This window comes from Osmerus mordax, chromosome 15 (assembly GCF_038355195.1).
Source record: "Osmerus mordax isolate fOsmMor3 chromosome 15, fOsmMor3.pri, whole genome shotgun sequence".
In the NCBI taxonomy this organism is placed as follows: domain Eukaryota; kingdom Metazoa; phylum Chordata; class Actinopteri; order Osmeriformes; family Osmeridae; genus Osmerus; species Osmerus mordax.
Window position 1 is genome coordinate 15,678,660 of NC_090064.1, and position 18,862 is coordinate 15,697,521.

The window sequence follows — 18,862 nt, forward strand, 5'->3', positions numbered from 1 at the left end:
AATGCAGCTTGCTTTGTCCCATGAATACCCAGTTCAGAAATGATGGCCATTCTGTAGCGGACCTGTGCATATGCCATGGATCAGGGGTATAGCTCGGCGTTAGAGCACATCAAGTAGTTGCAAGTTCAAATCCAAGAGTCCGCTAAATGAAGAGAGCAGCTAGCTCTTCTGTTTGTGAGAGAGCAGCTAGCTCTTCTGTTTGTGAGAGAGCAGCTAGCTCTTCTGTTTGTGAGAGAGCAGCTAGCTCTTCTGTTTGTGAGAGAGCAGCTAGCTCTTCTGTTTGTGACAGAGCAGCTAGCTCTTCTGTTTGTGAGAGAGCAGCTAGCTCTTCTGTTTGTGAGAGAGCAGCTAGCTCTTCTGTTTGTGACAGAGCAGCTAGCTCTTCTGTTTGTGACAGAGCAGCTAGCTCTTCTGTTTGTGATAGAGCAGCTAGCTCTTCTGTTTGTGAGAGAGCAGCTAGCTCTTCTGTTTGTGAGAGAGCAGCTAGCTCTTCTGTTTGTGAGAGAGCAGCTAGCTCTTCTGTTTGTGAGAGAACAGCTAGCTCTTCTGTTTGTGACAGAGCAGCTAGCTCTTCTGTTTGTGACAGAGCAGCTAGCTCTTCTGTTTGTGAGAGAGCAGCTATCTCTCTGAGAACTCGCTGTGTCATTGTGTAGCTGCTCCTCAGGAAGAAGGCCACATGAAAACAACAAAGAGAGGGAGAGAAAGGGAGATAGAGAGAAGGAGGGAGAGGGAAGGGAAGGAGAGAAAGAGAGGGAGAGAGAGGGGGAGAGAGGGAGGGAGAGAGGGAAACAAACGACCCTGCTTTATCCTCGACGACTCCTGATCCGATTACCGCAAGAACCTGGCAACCCAGCAGCCGAGCCCCGCCCCTGATTGATTGAGTATGAGTAATCGATTACAGCCAATTCTGGCTTGTGCTGTGGTTTATTTTTTTTGATGCGTTTATTTACTTTTCTTTTAGGGGTTGGGAGGGAGGGGGGGCAGGCATTCTCTGATGTCGCCCGCCCCAGCCTGCTGAACAGTAAGAGTCTGGGCTGATTTAGACCAGGGGGCATTACTCCTGTCTCCAGGTAATGGGATTAAAAAACAGAGGACAGGAAGGAGGGGGGCAGGGGGAGGAGAGGAAAGGAAAGATGAGATGCAGAAACAGACAGCTAGACCAGCCCAAGTCTCTCTCACTCTGCTTCATGGACGAGTCTTCCATGATTTACCCTGTGTCACCTTGTGCTTTTCCTCTCATCTCTCTCTATTTCTCCCTCTCTCTCTCTCTCTCTCTCTCCAGGATGAGGAAGAGGAGGAGGACAAGGAGCAGGAGAGGGGGAAGGAGGAGGGGAAGAATGGAAGAATAGAGCCAGTGGGTCGGGCCGACTCGTGTGTGGAGAACTCCCCCGTTTTAACTCTGGAGTAAGTGAACACCCCAACTCTGTTTTAACTCTGGAGTAAGTGAACACCCCAACTCTGTTTTAACTCTGGAGTAAGTGAACACCCCAACTCTGTGTTTTAACTCTGGAGTAAGTGAACACCCCAACTATGTGTTTTAACTCTGGAGTAAGTGAACACCCCAACTCTGTGTTTTAACTCTGGAGCAAGTGAACACCCCAACTCTGTGGTAGCAGATCCCAGGCCTGCCACCACAGTAGGAACTCCACCCACACCACGATGGATGTCTACTCTCAGTCTGTAGACTGGAGACACTGTATGGGGAAAAAGTGCATGGACACTTCCTGAACAGTGAAAGTGAATCACTTTATATCTGACATAGTCACTTCTTTGAAAGGGTGCACTCAGCATGAAGCAATCATTATGTGGTCGCCATGTGCATTTCTATGGAATAGTGTTAATAATGTGACATTAAAGTAAAGCGCTTTCCCGAACATTCCACAGGTGTTTCACAGAGTGAACACACGGGGGTAATTCAAGTGACAGGCACATTTATAAATAAAAGTGACAAGTAGATCGACAAAAAGTAGAGGAATCATGAAATGTAGGGAAGGAGAGAGAACGTGTGTTGTTATCACTTATGGTTGGAAACGCCTCACCCTTTGTTGTGTGCGGTTTCATTATTTATTTTGTTTATTCATGCATGTCCCCTCCCTCCCTCCTCCCGCCACCTCCCCCATCCATCACTGTCCCGCAGCGCCATGCTGAAGCCCGTGGAGGTGTCCAACGGAGGGGGCCCCCTGGGGATCCATGTGGTGCCGTTCAGTGCTCAGGACGCCAGGTAAGCACAGTCTCTGCCCAGCCAGACACACGCCGGGGAGACCCGCTAGGAAACATCCCCTCCCTCTCTCTCTCATTCTGACTCTCTCTCTCATTCTGACTCTCTCTCTCATTCTGACTCTCTCTCTATCTCTCATTCTGACTCTCTCTCTCATTCTGAATCTCTAATTCTGACTCTCTTTCTCTCATTCTGACTCTCTCATTCTGACTCTCATTCTGACTCTCTAATTCTGACTCTCTTTCTCTCATTCTGACTCTCTCATTCGACTCTCTAATTCTGACTCTCTCTCTCATTCTGACTCTCTCTCTCATTCTGACTCTCTCATTCTGATTCTCTCTCATTCTGACTCTCTCATTCTGACTCTCATTCTGACTCTCTCTCTCTGACTTTCTCACTCATTCTGACTCTCTCTCATTCGGACTCTCTTCCTGATTCTCTCCTTCTGTATCTCTCACACATTCTCCCTCTCTATCCTATCCGAGCTTTCCTTCATCATCTTGTTCTTCCACCCTGTTGCCCGAGGCTGTCTGTCATTGTTAGTGTCTGTGATTCTCTCCTAACCGCAGGCTCTACACCTTCCACATTCTCCCTTTCTGCTTCTCCATATCCCTTTTATTCTCTCCTCTGCACCCAGGCTGCACACCACAGCTCTCCTGCCTTGAAGGTGACTCAGCGGGGAGGGGGGAGAGAGAGGGGAGAGAGAGGGGAGAGAGAGGGGGGAGAGAGAGGGGGGAGAGAGGGGGGAGAGAGAGAGGGGGGAGAGAGAGAGGGGAGAGAGAGAGGGGAGAGAGAGGGGAGAGAGAGGGGGGAGAGAGGGGAGAGAGAGAGAGAGAGGGGAGAGAGAGGGGAGAGAGAGGTACTGTCCCGTTGAGTCTGGTGGAAACAGTAAAGGAAAGTGATGACAGGAGCATCTAGCTGCATACACAGTTTATAGTTGCTCAGGAATAAAACAACAGGGACCAGCTTCCCCGTGTAATCAAACTAAAAGCTCATCTATAACACAAGTCCTTACACACGCCTTGGGGCTGCTGCGCCACCAAGGTCAGTCGGACGCTCGCCGGCGCGGTGAAAGGCACTCTGGGAGGAAGAGGACATGAAGAAAACACTGATGAAGGAGATGGGACAGGACGCTCTTCATTGGCGTTGAAGAGCGCTGTGATTCCCTGTTCTTCCAAACCCTGAGAACGCCTGTCATCTAGAAATATGTTTGACCTCTGGAAATGTAACCTTTGAGCTAGAGAAAGACAGAATGGGCTCTCAACGGAAGATTAATCTTATTATGTGTCATAAAAGGCACCCAAACGCTATCTATAGCATCAGGATGATCTCGTTTTTGAATTCCGGGGTCTCCTTCGCGGACCTCATCCGCCAGTTCAGGACAGATACTCAGTTGCTGTCGCAGAACCCAGTTCTCCTTCCCGCAGTAAGAACCTGCAGCGCTTCTCCACATTCTCATATCCTGCCGTGCGGACTGCAGTGGCTTCCCTCTAAACTCAGGTCCATCTCTCTCTGGATGAGATACTAACTAATGGCTTTCAGAGGCTTCAATTAGGCCCAGACTCACTGATAAGCTGGGACGGCTGGCAGCTGGGCTGGAGGTAATGGTTTTCTTAGCCGCTCGTCTACAGGGCAGGAAGCGTGGGAGCTGGCCGTCTCAGAACGGCCTTGACGCCACCAGGACTACGACTGGACTGCCCCGGATACTGGGGCGAGGTTCTGTAGTGAACTGATGGGGTTACGGGCTTAGAGGAGAGCGCACACACACACACATACAGACACACACACACACACACATACATACATACAGACACACACGCATACATACATACAGACACACACACACACACATACATACATACAGACACACACGCATACATACATACAGACACACACACACACACATACATACAGACACACACACGCATACATACATACAGACACACACACACACATACATACATACATACAGACACACACACACATACATACAGACACACACACACACATACATACATACAGACACACACGCATACATACATACAGACACACACACACACACACATACATACATACATACATACAGACACACACATACATACATACATACATACAGACACACACACACACATACATACAGACACACACACACACACACATACATACTGACACACACACGCATACATTCTTTCAGTAATGAGCTCTTTCGGTAATGATTCCCCATGACCAGTGTGAACTGTAAACAAGCCGCAGACATAATTGTGTTGCGTAAATGGATCCTGATTGCATTATTATTCAATTAAAGGCAGGCAATGGGAACAGGTGGTCTCCTGCAGACAGACTGCTCCTCCAACGGCAGTCAGACACGCTGCACAGAGCTAACGAAGAAACGCTATGTTAGCGCGCACGCACACGCACGCGCACGCACACACACCATCACTGATACCCGCCTCAGTCGTTTCGAATGAAACACTGCGACATTAGACCAGAAGGTTCTGATCATGATCGACAAATGTCCGGCATGACTGTGTGTAAGCAAGCACAAGACTTACCCGCAAGCCAAGTAGATACAATACTGTGACTTATTTAACAGGTGAATGGTGCAAATGCTCAATATGTTTAATGATTTTTTACGAAGTATCCACCACTGATAGACAGATCACGTCGGTCAGTGTGAGGCCTAGAGGTCATTGCTCTGAACCGTTAAGTCGCAGCTCTCTCTCCCAGCGCTCCTAACCCGCTACTAACAACACTGTGTTCAGAATGTCGACATTAATGAAGAGGAGTCGCAATCGTACCTGTTCGCTGCCCACGATTAGCTTGGCCTTTCTTCTCTGTTCGCTAGCTGATGAGCCGGCTAAGAGAATTGGCTTTTATACCACTTAATTCCAATTTAGTGATGTGCCATTTAAACCCATAGTGGGATCACGATGAGTTTGTTGTGTGAGCAAGCATGTCCATGTTATACAAGCAATTAAACCAATGTTCTGAGGCCGCCGCTACTCTCGTCCTGCCGGCCCGAAATGCTAAACAACTCCTTAAATCGGCCCTAGCTGGTGGTAAATGGACATTCATCTTTTTAATTTGCCGCTTAGTTGTTTTTGTTGACGTTTCCAGTTAAACGTTGCGAATTAAGCCGCTAGCCTTGCTCTCCCTGCGCCCTGGGTGTCGACATGAATGCATAACGCCCGGTGATAACCGAGTCTGCTTTTGACGGTCTTCACATCTATTTCCTCGTACCGTATTTACCTGCGGAACTGTGAAAGTCAAAAAACTTCCCTGTCAGAAGTGGCAAGGACAACAACAGAACCTGCCGCTCCCCGCTCAAGCTTTGAGTCTGGGGTTTGTCTCAGTTTTTTGCTGTCGATGCGTGTATCAGATCTTTCCGCTCGCCTGCACTGTCGATGATCCTCGCGAGCGTGCGCGAGCTAAAGCCCCCAGGAGCTTTCGGGTGTGTTTATGTACAGGGAGTTTGGAGCTAAAGGTTATCTGTCTGCATGGAGGGGAGTGCTGAGAATGTAGCTCCAGAGCTAGCCGGATATTTATTTATAACTCGCTGCCCTGTTCACTTTTTAAGCCTTGCTTGCGATGGCGACAGAGTCCTGAGTGAAGCATTAAGATGATCATGCTGAAGAACTGGATTACGTCCAACCCTGTCCTTCACACACACAAACACACACACACAATTTATGTTTATATGGGACGTAAACTTTTAGGGTGTTTAGGAGTTTCATTTTGGTTTAGATACCAACCTTTCAAAACCAATGTTTTGTAACCTAATTCCCTTATTTTACTGTATCTCTAATCAAAGTGCATTTCTCTCTGTTTCTCTCCCTGTTTCTCTCTCTCTCTCTCTCTCTCTCTCTCTCTCTCGATCTCTCTCTCTCTCTATATATATATATATACTGTCTATCTCTATTTCTATCTATATTGTATCTTTATTTTATCTCTATTTTTCCCTCTTGCACTCTCTCACTCTCTTTTGCTAAAAGGATGCAGAGGTCATCAGAAACCATGATGACATCTGCATCCTGTGTGTGTGTGTGTGCGTGTGTGCGTGCACTAACGTGCGTCTTGTCCCCAGGACCTGGGGTCTCCTGGTGAAGCGTCTGGAAGTGGGGGGCAAGGCTGAGCAGGAGCAGCTCTTCCAGGAAGAAGACTGCATCGTCCGCATCAACAGAGACGACCTGCGCCACCTTCGCTTTGAACAGTAAGACTCCCCGACCTCTGACCCCGTCTTGGTGATGAGGGATCCCTTCAAAGTCAACTTTGACAAACTATCATCCTCACTTTCTGTCTTGGAATCAGACTAACCTCCTCTCCTCTGTTGAGAACTCTTTCGATGGGGTTCTTTTTAGTAAATGTGTACATGACGGCTTTCCTCCTCGCTCTCTGAGTAGCCGATAGGAAGATGCATGAGATTGTATCCCTGTAGAGAACTAACCATGGTGCATGAGCACATTTATGTAGGGAGCACAGTTACGTAGGGAGTCAGGTGGCTGAGCGGTGAGGGAATCGGGCTAGTAATCCGAAGGTTGCCAGTTCGATTCCCGGTCAAGCCAACTGACGTTGTGTCGTTGGGCAAGGCACTTCACCCTACTTGCCTCGGGGGAATGTCCCTGTACTTACTGTAAGTCGCTCTGGATAAGAGCGTCTGCTAAATGACTAAATGTAAAATGTAAATTTATGGCAAACACACCCCCAAGCACAGCGCAGTGAGGTAGAGAAGCAAGATGGCCGCCATGCTGGGGGTGGAAGGGGGGAAACGACTGTGTTTTGCCCCCTGGTGGTGCACCGGGAGGTGGGTTAGACCTCTGGCCCCTTCAGGGCATCATCCTGGAGGATGGAGGCTTCTACCTGTGTTCTATTGATTTATTTCTTCTCTTTATTTCCCAAAGTGGAACAAAGATATAAGGCTGGGACTTTGTCCCATTTTCCAAAAGCCACTCTCGTCTCCTAGATCAGGGATCAACGCCAGACACACACACACACACATATTTATTGTCTATGTTACCCACAGCGTGTATCAGGTGAGAAATAGATTCCATCTCCAGCCAGCATACATTCTTAGACCGGTATTCATTGACATGAAAGTATTCCGTGGTGGATGAGAGCTGTTTCCCTCCTCCACCCCTCCCTCCTCATCTTGTTTTCTCCTTATCTCCTCCCTTGATTGTGCACAGCATGGAGATGATTCAAAACGATATTGTAATCTCATCGCATTGTTTTGCACGGATAAATATTTTGAGTCGGTTAATCTTACTAAATGTAATGATGCATTGATGGTGTCGTTTATTATTTAATCAGCGCAGTGTGCCGGCTGATTGCTGGAGTGTCAATGCTCTGGCACGCATGCCGCACACTGCTTCATTAACCCCCACTCTACTGTGTGTGTGTGTGTGTGTGTGTGTGTGTGAATATGTGTGTGCGAGGAGGGCACCTAATCCCTGTGTCATGGTCTCAGTGTGTCTCAGTGTGTCTCAGTGTGACACACTGAGACACACTGAGACACACTGAGACCATGACTCTGGTCTCAGTGAGAGACTAGAGTCATGGAGCAGGACATTAGAGAGACTAGAGTCATGGAGCAGGACATTAGAGAGACTAGAGTCATGGAGCAGGACGTTAGAGAGACCAGAGTCATGGAGCAGGACATTAGAGAGACCAGAGTCATGGAGCATGACGTTAGAGAGACCAGTCATGGAGCAGGAGATTGCTGGATTCTTCCCTCCTTCCGTACTCTCTTTCTCTCTCTCTGTCTCTTCCTCTCTCCCCTCTCTCCCCTCTTTCCATCTTTCCCTCTCTCACCCTCCCCTCCTCCATTCCTCTCCTCCATCTCCCTCCCCCTCTCTCCCCTCCTCCTCCTCCCCCATCCCTCTCCCCCTCCCTCCATAGTGGAAGGCCCTTATCCTGTTATGCCACAGGAGGGATAGTCTCCGGGCCAGCCTATCTATATGCTAAGTATCGCCGCAGCGTCGAGCCAAACAATCCATGTGTCTCTGAATAAAGCAGGCCTGCTCGTCTCGCCGTGTTTGTTCCCGGACCAACGGCGTCGGACGCGACACGTGTGTTTAAAGTACGGGCGCGTGCGCTGACAGTTGTCTTTGTTCCGTAAGCACATTGTATGAGATTATTTCCTGGCACGAGTGGGTTCAGCCTTCATGTCTCAATGCTGCTCACTGCGTGTGTGGAACGCATGTGGCCGAATATGTGTTGTGTTACATCGAACATACGAATATGCATGTGTTACATCCAAGCACCTCAGAATACACTGAGGTGCTTGGATGTAAACATTCTGTATGACTGTGATTCCACTGTACTAATAGTGTTCTAAACTGCCGTCTGACGTTGGTTTGGTCTTCATCTCTTGCTTTCTTTTTCTCTACCTCAATCTCTCTACATCTTTTTTTATGTCTCTGCCTATCTCCCTTTTTCTCTCTCTATATCTTTATTTCAATTTCTCTCTCTTATCTTTCTCCCTTTCTCTCTGTCCCTCTCTCTCCATCCCAGAGCCCAGGATGTGTTCAGACAGGCCATGCGCTCTCCAGTCATCCTCTTCCAGGTGGTCCCAGCGGCCATGAAGACCCAGTACGAGCAGCTGTTCCAGGGTCAGCTCAGCCCAGACGCCCTGCCAGGGGACCGGGCCAGTGTGGTGGGGTCAGGCCCAGGACCAGGGTCAAGGCCAGGGTCCGTGATGAACTCTCAGAAGACGTTTAGGCCTGGACCACACACTGACATCATCCTCAATCACGAGCACCCCAGCCAGCCTGGGGCCCCGCCCCCAAAGGGCCAGGGGGTCTCCTCGGGGCCCCAGGGAGGCGTCCTGGGGGGGAGGAACACCTCGGCCCCCTCGCCCTCCCTGCAGAGGAGGGTCAGCTCTAACTCCAGTGTGGTGGGGTTCCAGAAGTCTGGCAGGAGACTCAACATTCAGCTGAATAAGGGTGAGGAGGACCGGGGGGGTGAGGCTGACCGGGGGGGTGAGGGGGACTGGGGGGGGGGTGAGGGGGACCGGGGGGGTGAGGCTGACTGGGGGGGTGAGGGGGACCCGGGGGGGTGAGGAGGACCGGGGGGGTTGAGGGGGGGTGGGAGGTGCGGTGAGGGGGGGCAACCCAGCATGATCATATACTGGAGGTTGAGGTTTTTAACTTCGTAGATTATTCATTTGTGACTGTCCTCTTACTGATCCGAAACCGAAAACAAGCACTCATCTGTTGACTCAGTTCGAGTTGTGCTCTCGGTGATGGGTAGTGTGTGCTTACTGTACGTGGAGCGATAACTGGCTGTGCTGATCATAGCAGAGGTGGAGACGAGAGCTGCGTGGAACAAACACAGTTAGGACTTCAAAGAGAGGGAGTCTGCTTGTTGACGGCTGCTGTCTCTCCAGTGGCTACCCTCCATCACACACACAGGCCCAAATCCCATTTGTTCTGCATCACTGCAGCATCCTTGCATTTCACAGTGGGCTCTGCCGAGGACAGTACACACACACACACACACACACACAGTACACACACACACACACACAGTACACACACACACACACACACACACAGTACACACACACACACACAGTACACACACACACACACACAGTACACACACACACAGTGTACACACACACACACACACAGTGTACACACACACACACACACAGTACACACACAGTACACACACAGTACACACACACACACACACACACACAGAAAAGTGTTTTCTTCCAACCGTCTAAGCTATTGATGCCTCTGTGTGACGACTTCAAGCGGTGAATGTGAAGTGAGGAAGTTTATTTGATGTCACCTCTCTCTCTTTCTCTATCTTTCTCTCTGTCTCTCTGACTTTCTCGTTCTATGTCTCTCTCTGTCTGACTATCTCTTTCTCTGTCTCTCTCTGTCTGACTATCTCTTTCTCTGTCTCTCTCCCCCCCTCTCCCCCCCCCTCCCCTCCGTCCGTCCCTCCCTCCCTCACATTTTCTCTCGGTAGATCGTCCTCCCCGGTGTTGTAATCACTGTTTTCACAGCATGTTAAAGGGAAAGGAGGGTTAGTTGGATGAGCCCGCCTTAGTCGGAGCGTGCGTTCATTTCTATTAGGCTTCGCAGTTGGAGACGCGAGCCGTAAAGACACAATTAACTCTCTACAACAAACGGCAGGGCCACACATCTGAGAGAAACATTCAAAGGCCTGTTTCGTGCTGTCTCGCTCCTCACCTTGTTTATTTGAAAAGCCCAGCACCACAGAGAGGGATGTGTTATCTCAAACACCGACTCTGTGCTTCGGCTTGTCACACATGATCCATTGTGCTTTTGTCTCGCATGAGGGAATAATCAGATCTCCTTTAGAGCAGTGTTTGTATGTGTGTTGGTGTAGCCTTTGTGTGTGTAAAAGTGTGTGTGTGTGTGTGTGCGAGCAATTCCTCCAAGCACACTTTATGAAATGTTTGTCTAGGCTTGATTGTTTAGGTATGCATATTTCTCTCTCTTTCTGTCTCTCTCTCACACACTTTCTCTCTGTTTCTCACAATATATTAACCGCAGCCTAAACTCTCCGTTGCAAAATCGGTGTTGAAAGTTGGTTTCATTTGTTTTCTGTGTTGGCAGAAAGTCGGTTGGAGCGATCATGGCTCTTTAGCTGTGTAGAGGTCGTTGGTTTAGAACCTGACCCAGACCAGTGTGTTGAAATTCAACAAAGACCGATGACTCCTTACAGAGGCTGTTGTCCAAGTGTCAAGAATGTACAGTATTTCTCAATTTGTAAAAAAAAAAAACACTGCACGCTGACAGCTTCTGTAAACATGTAAAAAGAGAACTACATAAAAAAAATAAAAAAAATATGTCTAATTATATTGCAACGGATTGGGCATATTGAGGGTTGATTTGCGTTCTTCCTGTGCATACGTTGTGTTTGGTGTTTATTCTCTAGTCTTCCTTTTGTGTTGGCCAAGGCCCGTCTGTCCCCTGCTTGAGAAATTAGCGAGAGTGCTCTAATCAGATAATGCAGCCACTCACCCCATTAAGACTCACTCTAACATGCTGCCCTTCCTCGTGTTGTTCAGTTTGCTGATTGGAACTGAGAAACCCACTCACCCAAACAAGGACGCAGGCTTTTTCATTATTATTATTATTATTATTTTTAACCTACACTTGTTCCTAATATAAAGAAGTTTCTGGTTATTTACTGGAAGCCTGAGGCTTTCAGGTACTTGTGTTATTAATGGTTGTTAGGGACGGGTACACTAATGGACAGGTTGTGTTCCAGTAATTAGACTGTTTACAGGACAGGGGGAGAGAGTTGGCTACAGTCAGACCTGACAACACATCCACACTGGAGAACAAGTCAGTTTGTCTTATTCATCCCAGATCAAATTCAGTGTGGTGGTAGTGAGGTTTCTATGTAGTGTGGTCTCTCTATGTCGTGTGGTCTCTCTGTAGTGTAGTCTCTGTGTGTAGTGTGGTCTCTCTCTGTAGTGTGGTCTCTCTCTGTAGTGTGGTCTCTCTATGTAGTGTGGTCTCTCTGTAGTGTAGTCTCTCTGTGTAGTGTGGTCTCTCTCTGTAGGGAGGTCTCTATGTAGTGTGGTCTCTTTATGTAGTGTGGTCTCCCCTCTCAGATGGTCTGTAGACGGCTCGCTGACTCACCCAACGGTGTCGTCTCCTAGACTGATGCTAATGTCTCTCCTAAAGCAGACATATCGCTCATATCCATACTGACATTTACCAAGCCTCGGCTTCCGGCCTCTTATTGGGCCCTGCGCAGGACCGGTCAGTCTGAAAGGTCAGTCCGGATACCTCCCCCTCTCTCTCTCATGCGTTATTGCATTTATCTGCCTTCTCCTCAGTCATTCATATTCATCTGATCACCCACAAAGGTCATATTCAGAACTTAGAACAGCAAACAGCTCCATGGAGATTAGCGGGCTCCGGTACTGTTGTCTGATATTGAGCGCGTCGGGCCGTGCAAGGCTTGATTGGGGCGGGTGTTTGTTTGTGTCTTATCGTGTGTTATCTAAGGCTGAACGGGAAGTCGCAAGTCAACAGATGCATTCACTGATTCACTGTTGATTGTAATGCTCAGCATTCAATCATTCAGCTTGTCAGTCAACTAGCCAACCAACCAATCTAGCCAGATAGCCAGCCAGCCAACCAGCCAGCCATATAGATTTACATTTAGTCATTTAGCAGAAGCTCTTATCCAGAGCGACTTACAGTAAGTACAGGGACATTTCCCCCCAAGGCAAGTAGGGTGAAGTGCCTTGCCAAAGGACACAATATCATTTAGCACGGCCAGGAATCGAACCGGCAACCTTCTGATTAATAGCCGGATTCCCTACCCGCTCAGCTATCTGACTCCCCAGTAGCCCCCCGCCCAGCTGACGTGTCCTGTGTCTCTCCCACCCCCCTCAGGTCCAGAGGGGCTAGGCTTCAGTATCACCTCCAGGGATGTCCCCATCGGAGGCTCCGCCCCCATCTACGTGAAGAACATCCTGCCGCACGGCGCCGCCATTCAAGACGGCCGCCTGAAGGCCGGGGACCGCCTGCAGGAGGTAACGCCAAACAGGAAACTGTCAAGGCTTGTCTGTGACTTCACTTCCTGACCCAGGCCACTTCACCTATCCTACGCTAGATACCCACGTTTACTCTACAGCCTACTCTCTCTGCTCCCTGCATGCTGGTACTGTCAGCACCAGTCCTATGATGTCACTATAAACCTGTCAGCCGTCAAACACTAGGTGACATTAGCCAGCCAGTGTGCCAGGGACACAAAGCTGGAGTGCATGAGCGCGTACAGTCTGACCCAGACCTCCTGGGGCGGCCAGCCCATTCACCCAGACTTCCTGGGGCAGCCAGCCCATTCACCCAGACCACCTGGGGCAGCCAGCCCCGTTCACCCAGACCTGGGGGTTCATGTCAAGGAGGATCGCATGGGCTGGTTTACCTACAGTGCAGCCAGACTGACATGAAAATCACAGACTCTTTAAAATACACACACGTAATTCCGAATGGCTCCCTGCTCGGAAATAGTGCATATCCAAAGTGGTTGATTGTTTACAAATGTTTCTGCCTGTCTCCCTGGCTGCCTGTCTCCCTACCTGCCTGTCTCCCTGTGTGCAGGTGAACGGGGTGGATCTGAACGGGCGGAGCCAGGAGGAGGTAGTGGCTCTGCTGCGAGCCACGCCCATGGAGGGCACCGTGTCCCTGCTGGTCCTGCGCCCAGACGACCCCCTGCTGCCCCGGGAAGTGGTCAGTGGACTCTTTCTCTCTCCCTCCCTCTGTCTCCATCCATCCCTCTCTCTCCTCCTCCCCTCTCTCTCTCTCTCTCTCTCTCTCTCTCCCTCCATTCCTCTCTATCTCTTTCGCCCTCCCTCCCTCTCACACAGGCAGGGAGGGAGGGAGGGAGGGTGTATCCTGTCAGGGACTGCAGTATCATCCTGCCCTCCGTGACCCTGCAGCCATTAAGAACTCTGTCCCCTCAGGATCTCAGATGGATAGAGAACAAGCTCCCTCCATATCCACACACACACACACACACACACACACACTCTACACACACACAAACTCTTCAGGGGTTGGCCACTCTTCTATCTGACACTGGGTACACATAATCCCTTTTACACACACACACACACACACGGTGCAATGTGGATGTGTGAACCATTATATGGGGTGACTTTCTCTGTCTGGAGCCAGATGGTGTGGGCAGCGTCCTCATCCTCCCTCTGATCCCCTGGCTGACAGCCCTAGTCACCTGCTCACCTGGTCACCTGCTCACCTGGCTGACAGCCCTAGTCACCTGCTCACCTGCTCACCTGGCTGACAGCCCTAGTCACCTGCTCACCTAGTCACCTGCTCACCTGCTCACCTGGCTGACAGCCCCGGTCACCTGGTCACCTGGCTGACAGCCCCAGTCACCTGGTCACCTGATCACCTGGCTGACAGCCCCGGTCACCTGGTCACCTGGCTGACAGCCCCAGTCACCTGGTCACCTGCTCACCTGGCTGACAGCCCCGGTCACCTGGTCACCTGGCTGACAGCCCCAGTCACCTGGTCACCTGATCACCTGGCTGACAGCCCCGGTCACCTGATCACCTGGCTGACAGCCCCAGTCACCTGGTCACCTGATCACCTGGCTGACAGCCCCAGTCACCTGGTCACCTGATCACCTGGCTGACAGCCCCAGTCACCTGGTCACCTGGTCACCTGCCTGACAGGCTGGCACAGCTGCCTTCACTCTGAACCTCGCTGCCAGCCACACCCCTCACCCTAACCCACTCATAAGGGCTGGACCACCAGCCACACCCCTCACATTAACCCACTAATAGGGGCTGGACCACCAGCCACACCCCTCAGATTAACCCACCAATAGGGGCTGGACCACCTGTGGGATGGTGACCTCACATCCTCTACTGTCATGCTCCAAACAAACAAACAAACAACACACATTTAGAAGGGAAGTGGGTTAGGTGTGGTAGCACAAGTGTCATGTCCCGGTTGTTGTTTTATTTCGACCGGATCAAACTGATCCATAGTTTATATCAGCTTATGGTGCAAATTTAGGATTCAGAGGGAGCAAAGAATGGAGCATGTTTTATCTAGCATCTCCAGCCTTTGGCGTGTGTGTGTGTGTGCGTGTGCATGTGTGTGCGTGTGTGTGTGTGATAGCTGTTCTTTCTCTTCACTCCTCAAGCGTGACACGATTAAAAATCCCATCATGGAGACACACAGTCCTAATCATCTCTCCCTCCCTCCTCCTCCCTCTGTCTCCCTCTTTCCCCTCCATCTTGGCCTCCCTCCTGATAACTTCCCAGGGTGCGTGTGGAAGGAGACATGGCACAGCGCTAACGCTTCATTGCTTCTCTTGTCACATTAGCATTCTTCTCTCCCTCTCTCCCTCTCTCTCTGCCTATGTCTCTCTGCCTCTCTCTCTGCCTCTCTCTGCCTCTCTCTCTGCCTCTCTCTGCCTCTCTCTGCCTCTCTCTCTCCCTGTCTCTCTGCCTCTCTCTCAGCCTCTCTCTCTCTCTCTCTCTCTCTCTCTCTCTGCCTCTCTCTCTGCCTCTCTCTCTCTCTCTCTCTCTCTCTGCCTCTCTCTCAGCCTCTCTCTCTGTCTCTGCCTCTCTCTCCCTCTCTCTTTTTTCCCTGTGCCCCTTCTCCCTCTCTCTCTCTCTCTCTCTCTCTCTCTCTCTCTCTCTCTCTCTCTCTGCCTCTCTCTCTGCCTCTCTCTCTGCCCCTCTCTCTCTATGTCACACACACAGACACACACTCACACACCACTGTGCTGTAGGCAGGGGCTTTCATGGATCTCAATAATCCATACAAGTATGTTCATAAAATCCTGATTAGGAGTGCCAGGCTCTACTGGTGACAGATATTGCAAATAAAGCAGGTTGGAAAACATGCCATTGTCTGGCTGTCACACACTGGGGGTTGTGTGTGTGTGCGCTTGTGCGTCTGTGCATGGGTGTGTGTGTGTGTACATGTATGCACGTGTGTTTTTCTACACACACATAGCACACCGTAGATCCACATGTTGTCCGATTTACTTTCTGTCTGTTTGCTCGGTGAAGTTTAACCTCCGAGCTGGACGTCACAGTGACATCACACGCTATCTGTCCTGGTCAGAAGCTGAGGTCATTTATCCAGTTTAGATACAGTGCCTTTGGTAGAGGTTCTAGCAACATCTCCAGTAGTTTGGTTTCTCCTCGTGAGGGGGGTACGTGGGTGGAGTGAGTCTTTGTGTGGTTTCATCAGTTGGCCTGGATGAGTGTATGGTGGCATACACTCATCACCTGGTTGAGGGGTGGACCCCCCTGGTGGGCTGGAGGGGTTATGTTATATCGGTCCTTGTTATTTACTTCCGTGCCTCTACTATTTGAATGTTGCTTTGGGTCGGATCAAACCATCGGCCAAATGAAGGAAAGTAGTCAGGAAGGTAATGTACAAAGAAGTTGAGGAGTGATGTTTCACAGAAGGTTGATGAGAGAGTGAGAAGGAAAGAGAGGCAGAGGGAGGGAAAGAGAGAGAGACAGAGATAGAAGAGAGAGATTGAGGCAGCGTGTTGCGATGAGCATCTCAACCATTAAAAAGCAATCGTCATGGAAGCGACAGCGACAGAATGTTGTTGAGACCCAACCTGTACTTGATGAAAAGCTCACCTCTGTACTGCTCGGGGGGTATAACACTAACGCACCACTCAGCAGCCCCTCCCTGTCTTGTGCATCTTGAATTATTCATCTCTGCAGACGCAATTACCCGCTACGCTAATACCGGGGATCGGCAGGAGAGACGTTAAAAGCTCTCTCTCTGTCTCTCTCTCTCTCTCTCTCTCTTCTCACTCGATCACTCACACACACACACACATACACACAATCTCAAACACACACACACAATTCCGACATGTAAACACAGAGGCCGACTGCAGCTTCCGCCATCGGAGCGTTATCGCCTGCGTTTACAGTCAGGAAAATAAGTATTTGAACACCCTGCTATTTTGCAAGTTCTCCCACTTAGAAATCATGAAGGGGTCTGAAATTGTCATCGTAGGTGCATGTCCACTGTGAGAGACATAATCCCCCCAAAAATCCACAAATCACAATGTATGATTTTTTTTACTATTTATTTGTATGATAAAGCTGCAAATAAGTATTTGAACACCTGAGAAAGTCAATGTTAATATTTGGTACAGTAGCCTTTGTTTGCAATTACAGAGGTCAAACGTTTCCTGTAGTTTTTTACCAGGTTTGCACACACTGCAGGAGGGATTTTGGCCCACTCCTCCACACAGATCTTCTCTAGATCAGTCAGGTTTCCGTCCTGTCGCTGAGAAACACGGAGTTTGAGCTCCCTCCAAAGATTCTCTATTGGGTTTAGGTCTGGAGACTGGCTAGGCCACGCCAGAACCTTGATATGCTTCTTACGGAGCCACTCCTTGGTTATCCTGGCTGTGTGCTTTGGGTCATTGTCATGTTGGAAGACCCAGCCTCGACCCATCTTTAATGCTCTAACTGAGGGAATTTTGTTCACCAAAATCTCGCAATACATGGCCCCGGTCATCCTCTCCTTAATACAGTGCAGTCGCCCTGTCCCATGTGCAGAAAAACACCCCCAAAGCATGATGCTACCACTCCCATGCTTCACAGTAGGGATGGTGTTCTTGGGATGGTACTCATCATTCTTCTTCCTCCAAACACGTTTAGTGGAATTATGACCCCAAAGTTCTATTTTGGTCTCATCTGACCACATGACTTTCTCCCATGACTCCTCTGGATCATCCAAATATGTCTCTCACAGTGGACATGCACCTACGATGACAATTTCAGACCCCTCCATGATTTCTAAGTGGGAGAACTTGCAAAATAGCAGGGTGTTCAAATACTTATTTTCCTGACTGTATCTCCCAGCATGCACCTCTGTGTGCGCTCACCGCTGAGAGCGACGCGCCCCGAACCACCGTTCGTGAGCAGAGATTGCTCTTCACCTTCCTCTCCTCCCGTAACCAAGGCGATGTCCTGCCTGAGAACATGGCGTTGACGGGGGAGGAAGAGACCGGATGCCCGACCGGACGTGTGTCACCCTTCACTCAACTGGTGAGCTGTGAGTCCAGAGATCTGGCATGCAGGTGGCAACATATTTTTCCAAACACCTTTTTCCAACCTTTGGAACCTTTTTGCAAAAATGCTTAAAAAAAATATATATATATTTTAGAATTTCTTCAAAAAAATATATAGTATATATAAGTATATAAGTATAAAGAAATATTAGAAAAATATTTTTTATATATATTATATATACAATATATAAAAATATTTTTTATATATACATATAAAGGTTGTAGTAATGGCTACTTGAGTATATTTCAAAGCCCAAACTTCTTTACTTTAACTTGAGTAAAAAAGTCTGCACCCCATGGGAACGTGGACTGGTCATAACTCTATTCTTCGACTTAAACGTCGCAGACGCTACATCCTAACCGATATCCCTCCCTCTTAACCGATATCCCTCCTTCCTAACCGATATCCCTCCCTCCTAACCGATATCCCTCCATCCTAACCGATATCCCTCCATCCTAACAAATATCCCTCCTAACCAATATCCCTCCATCCTAACCGATTTCCCTCAATCCTAACCGATATTCCTCCATCCTAACCCATATCCCTCCATCCTAACCCATATCCCGCCATCCTAACCCATATCCCTCCATCCTAACCCATATCCCTTCATCCTAACCCATATCCCTTCATCCTAACCGATATCCCTCCATCATAACCCATATCCCTTCATCCTAACCCATATCCCTCCATCCTAACCGATATCCCTCCATCATAACCCATATCCCTTCATCCTAACCCATATCCCTCCATCCTAACCCATATCCCTTCATCCTAACCCATATCCCTCCATCCTAACCCATATCCCTTCATCCTAACCCATATCCCTCCATCCTAACCCATATCCCTCCATCCTAACCCATATCCCTTCATCCTAACCCATATCCCTCCATCCTAACCCATATCCCTCCCTCCTAGTTGACAGACTCCTGCGTCGCACTTTGCCCCAGTTGGGTGCGACTCTAACTCGAAGAGTGGAGAATGAATGGACTCTCACGCACACCATTCCCACACTCCAGTTGACATGAGTGCAATTAAGCAGTATATTAAAG

At 49.3% G+C, this 18,862-nt stretch overlaps 1 protein-coding gene across 1 annotated transcript in view; it reads left to right on the plus strand.

Annotated features, from left to right (window-relative positions):
- Nucleotides 1-1,297: 1,297 nt before the first annotated feature.
- Nucleotides 1,298-18,862, plus strand: part of LOC136958027 (partitioning defective 3 homolog) — an 87,799-nt gene continuing 70,234 nt past the window's right edge. Inside the window, 6 exon segments of the mRNA XM_067252251.1 lie at nt 1,298-1,404; nt 2,138-2,221; nt 6,303-6,428; nt 8,729-9,159; nt 12,613-12,752; nt 13,321-13,449. Of these exon segments, the coding sequence (XP_067108352.1) occupies nt 2,142-2,221; nt 6,303-6,428; nt 8,729-9,159; nt 12,613-12,752; nt 13,321-13,449 (906 nt within the window). The 5' untranslated portion in view covers nt 1,298-1,404; nt 2,138-2,141.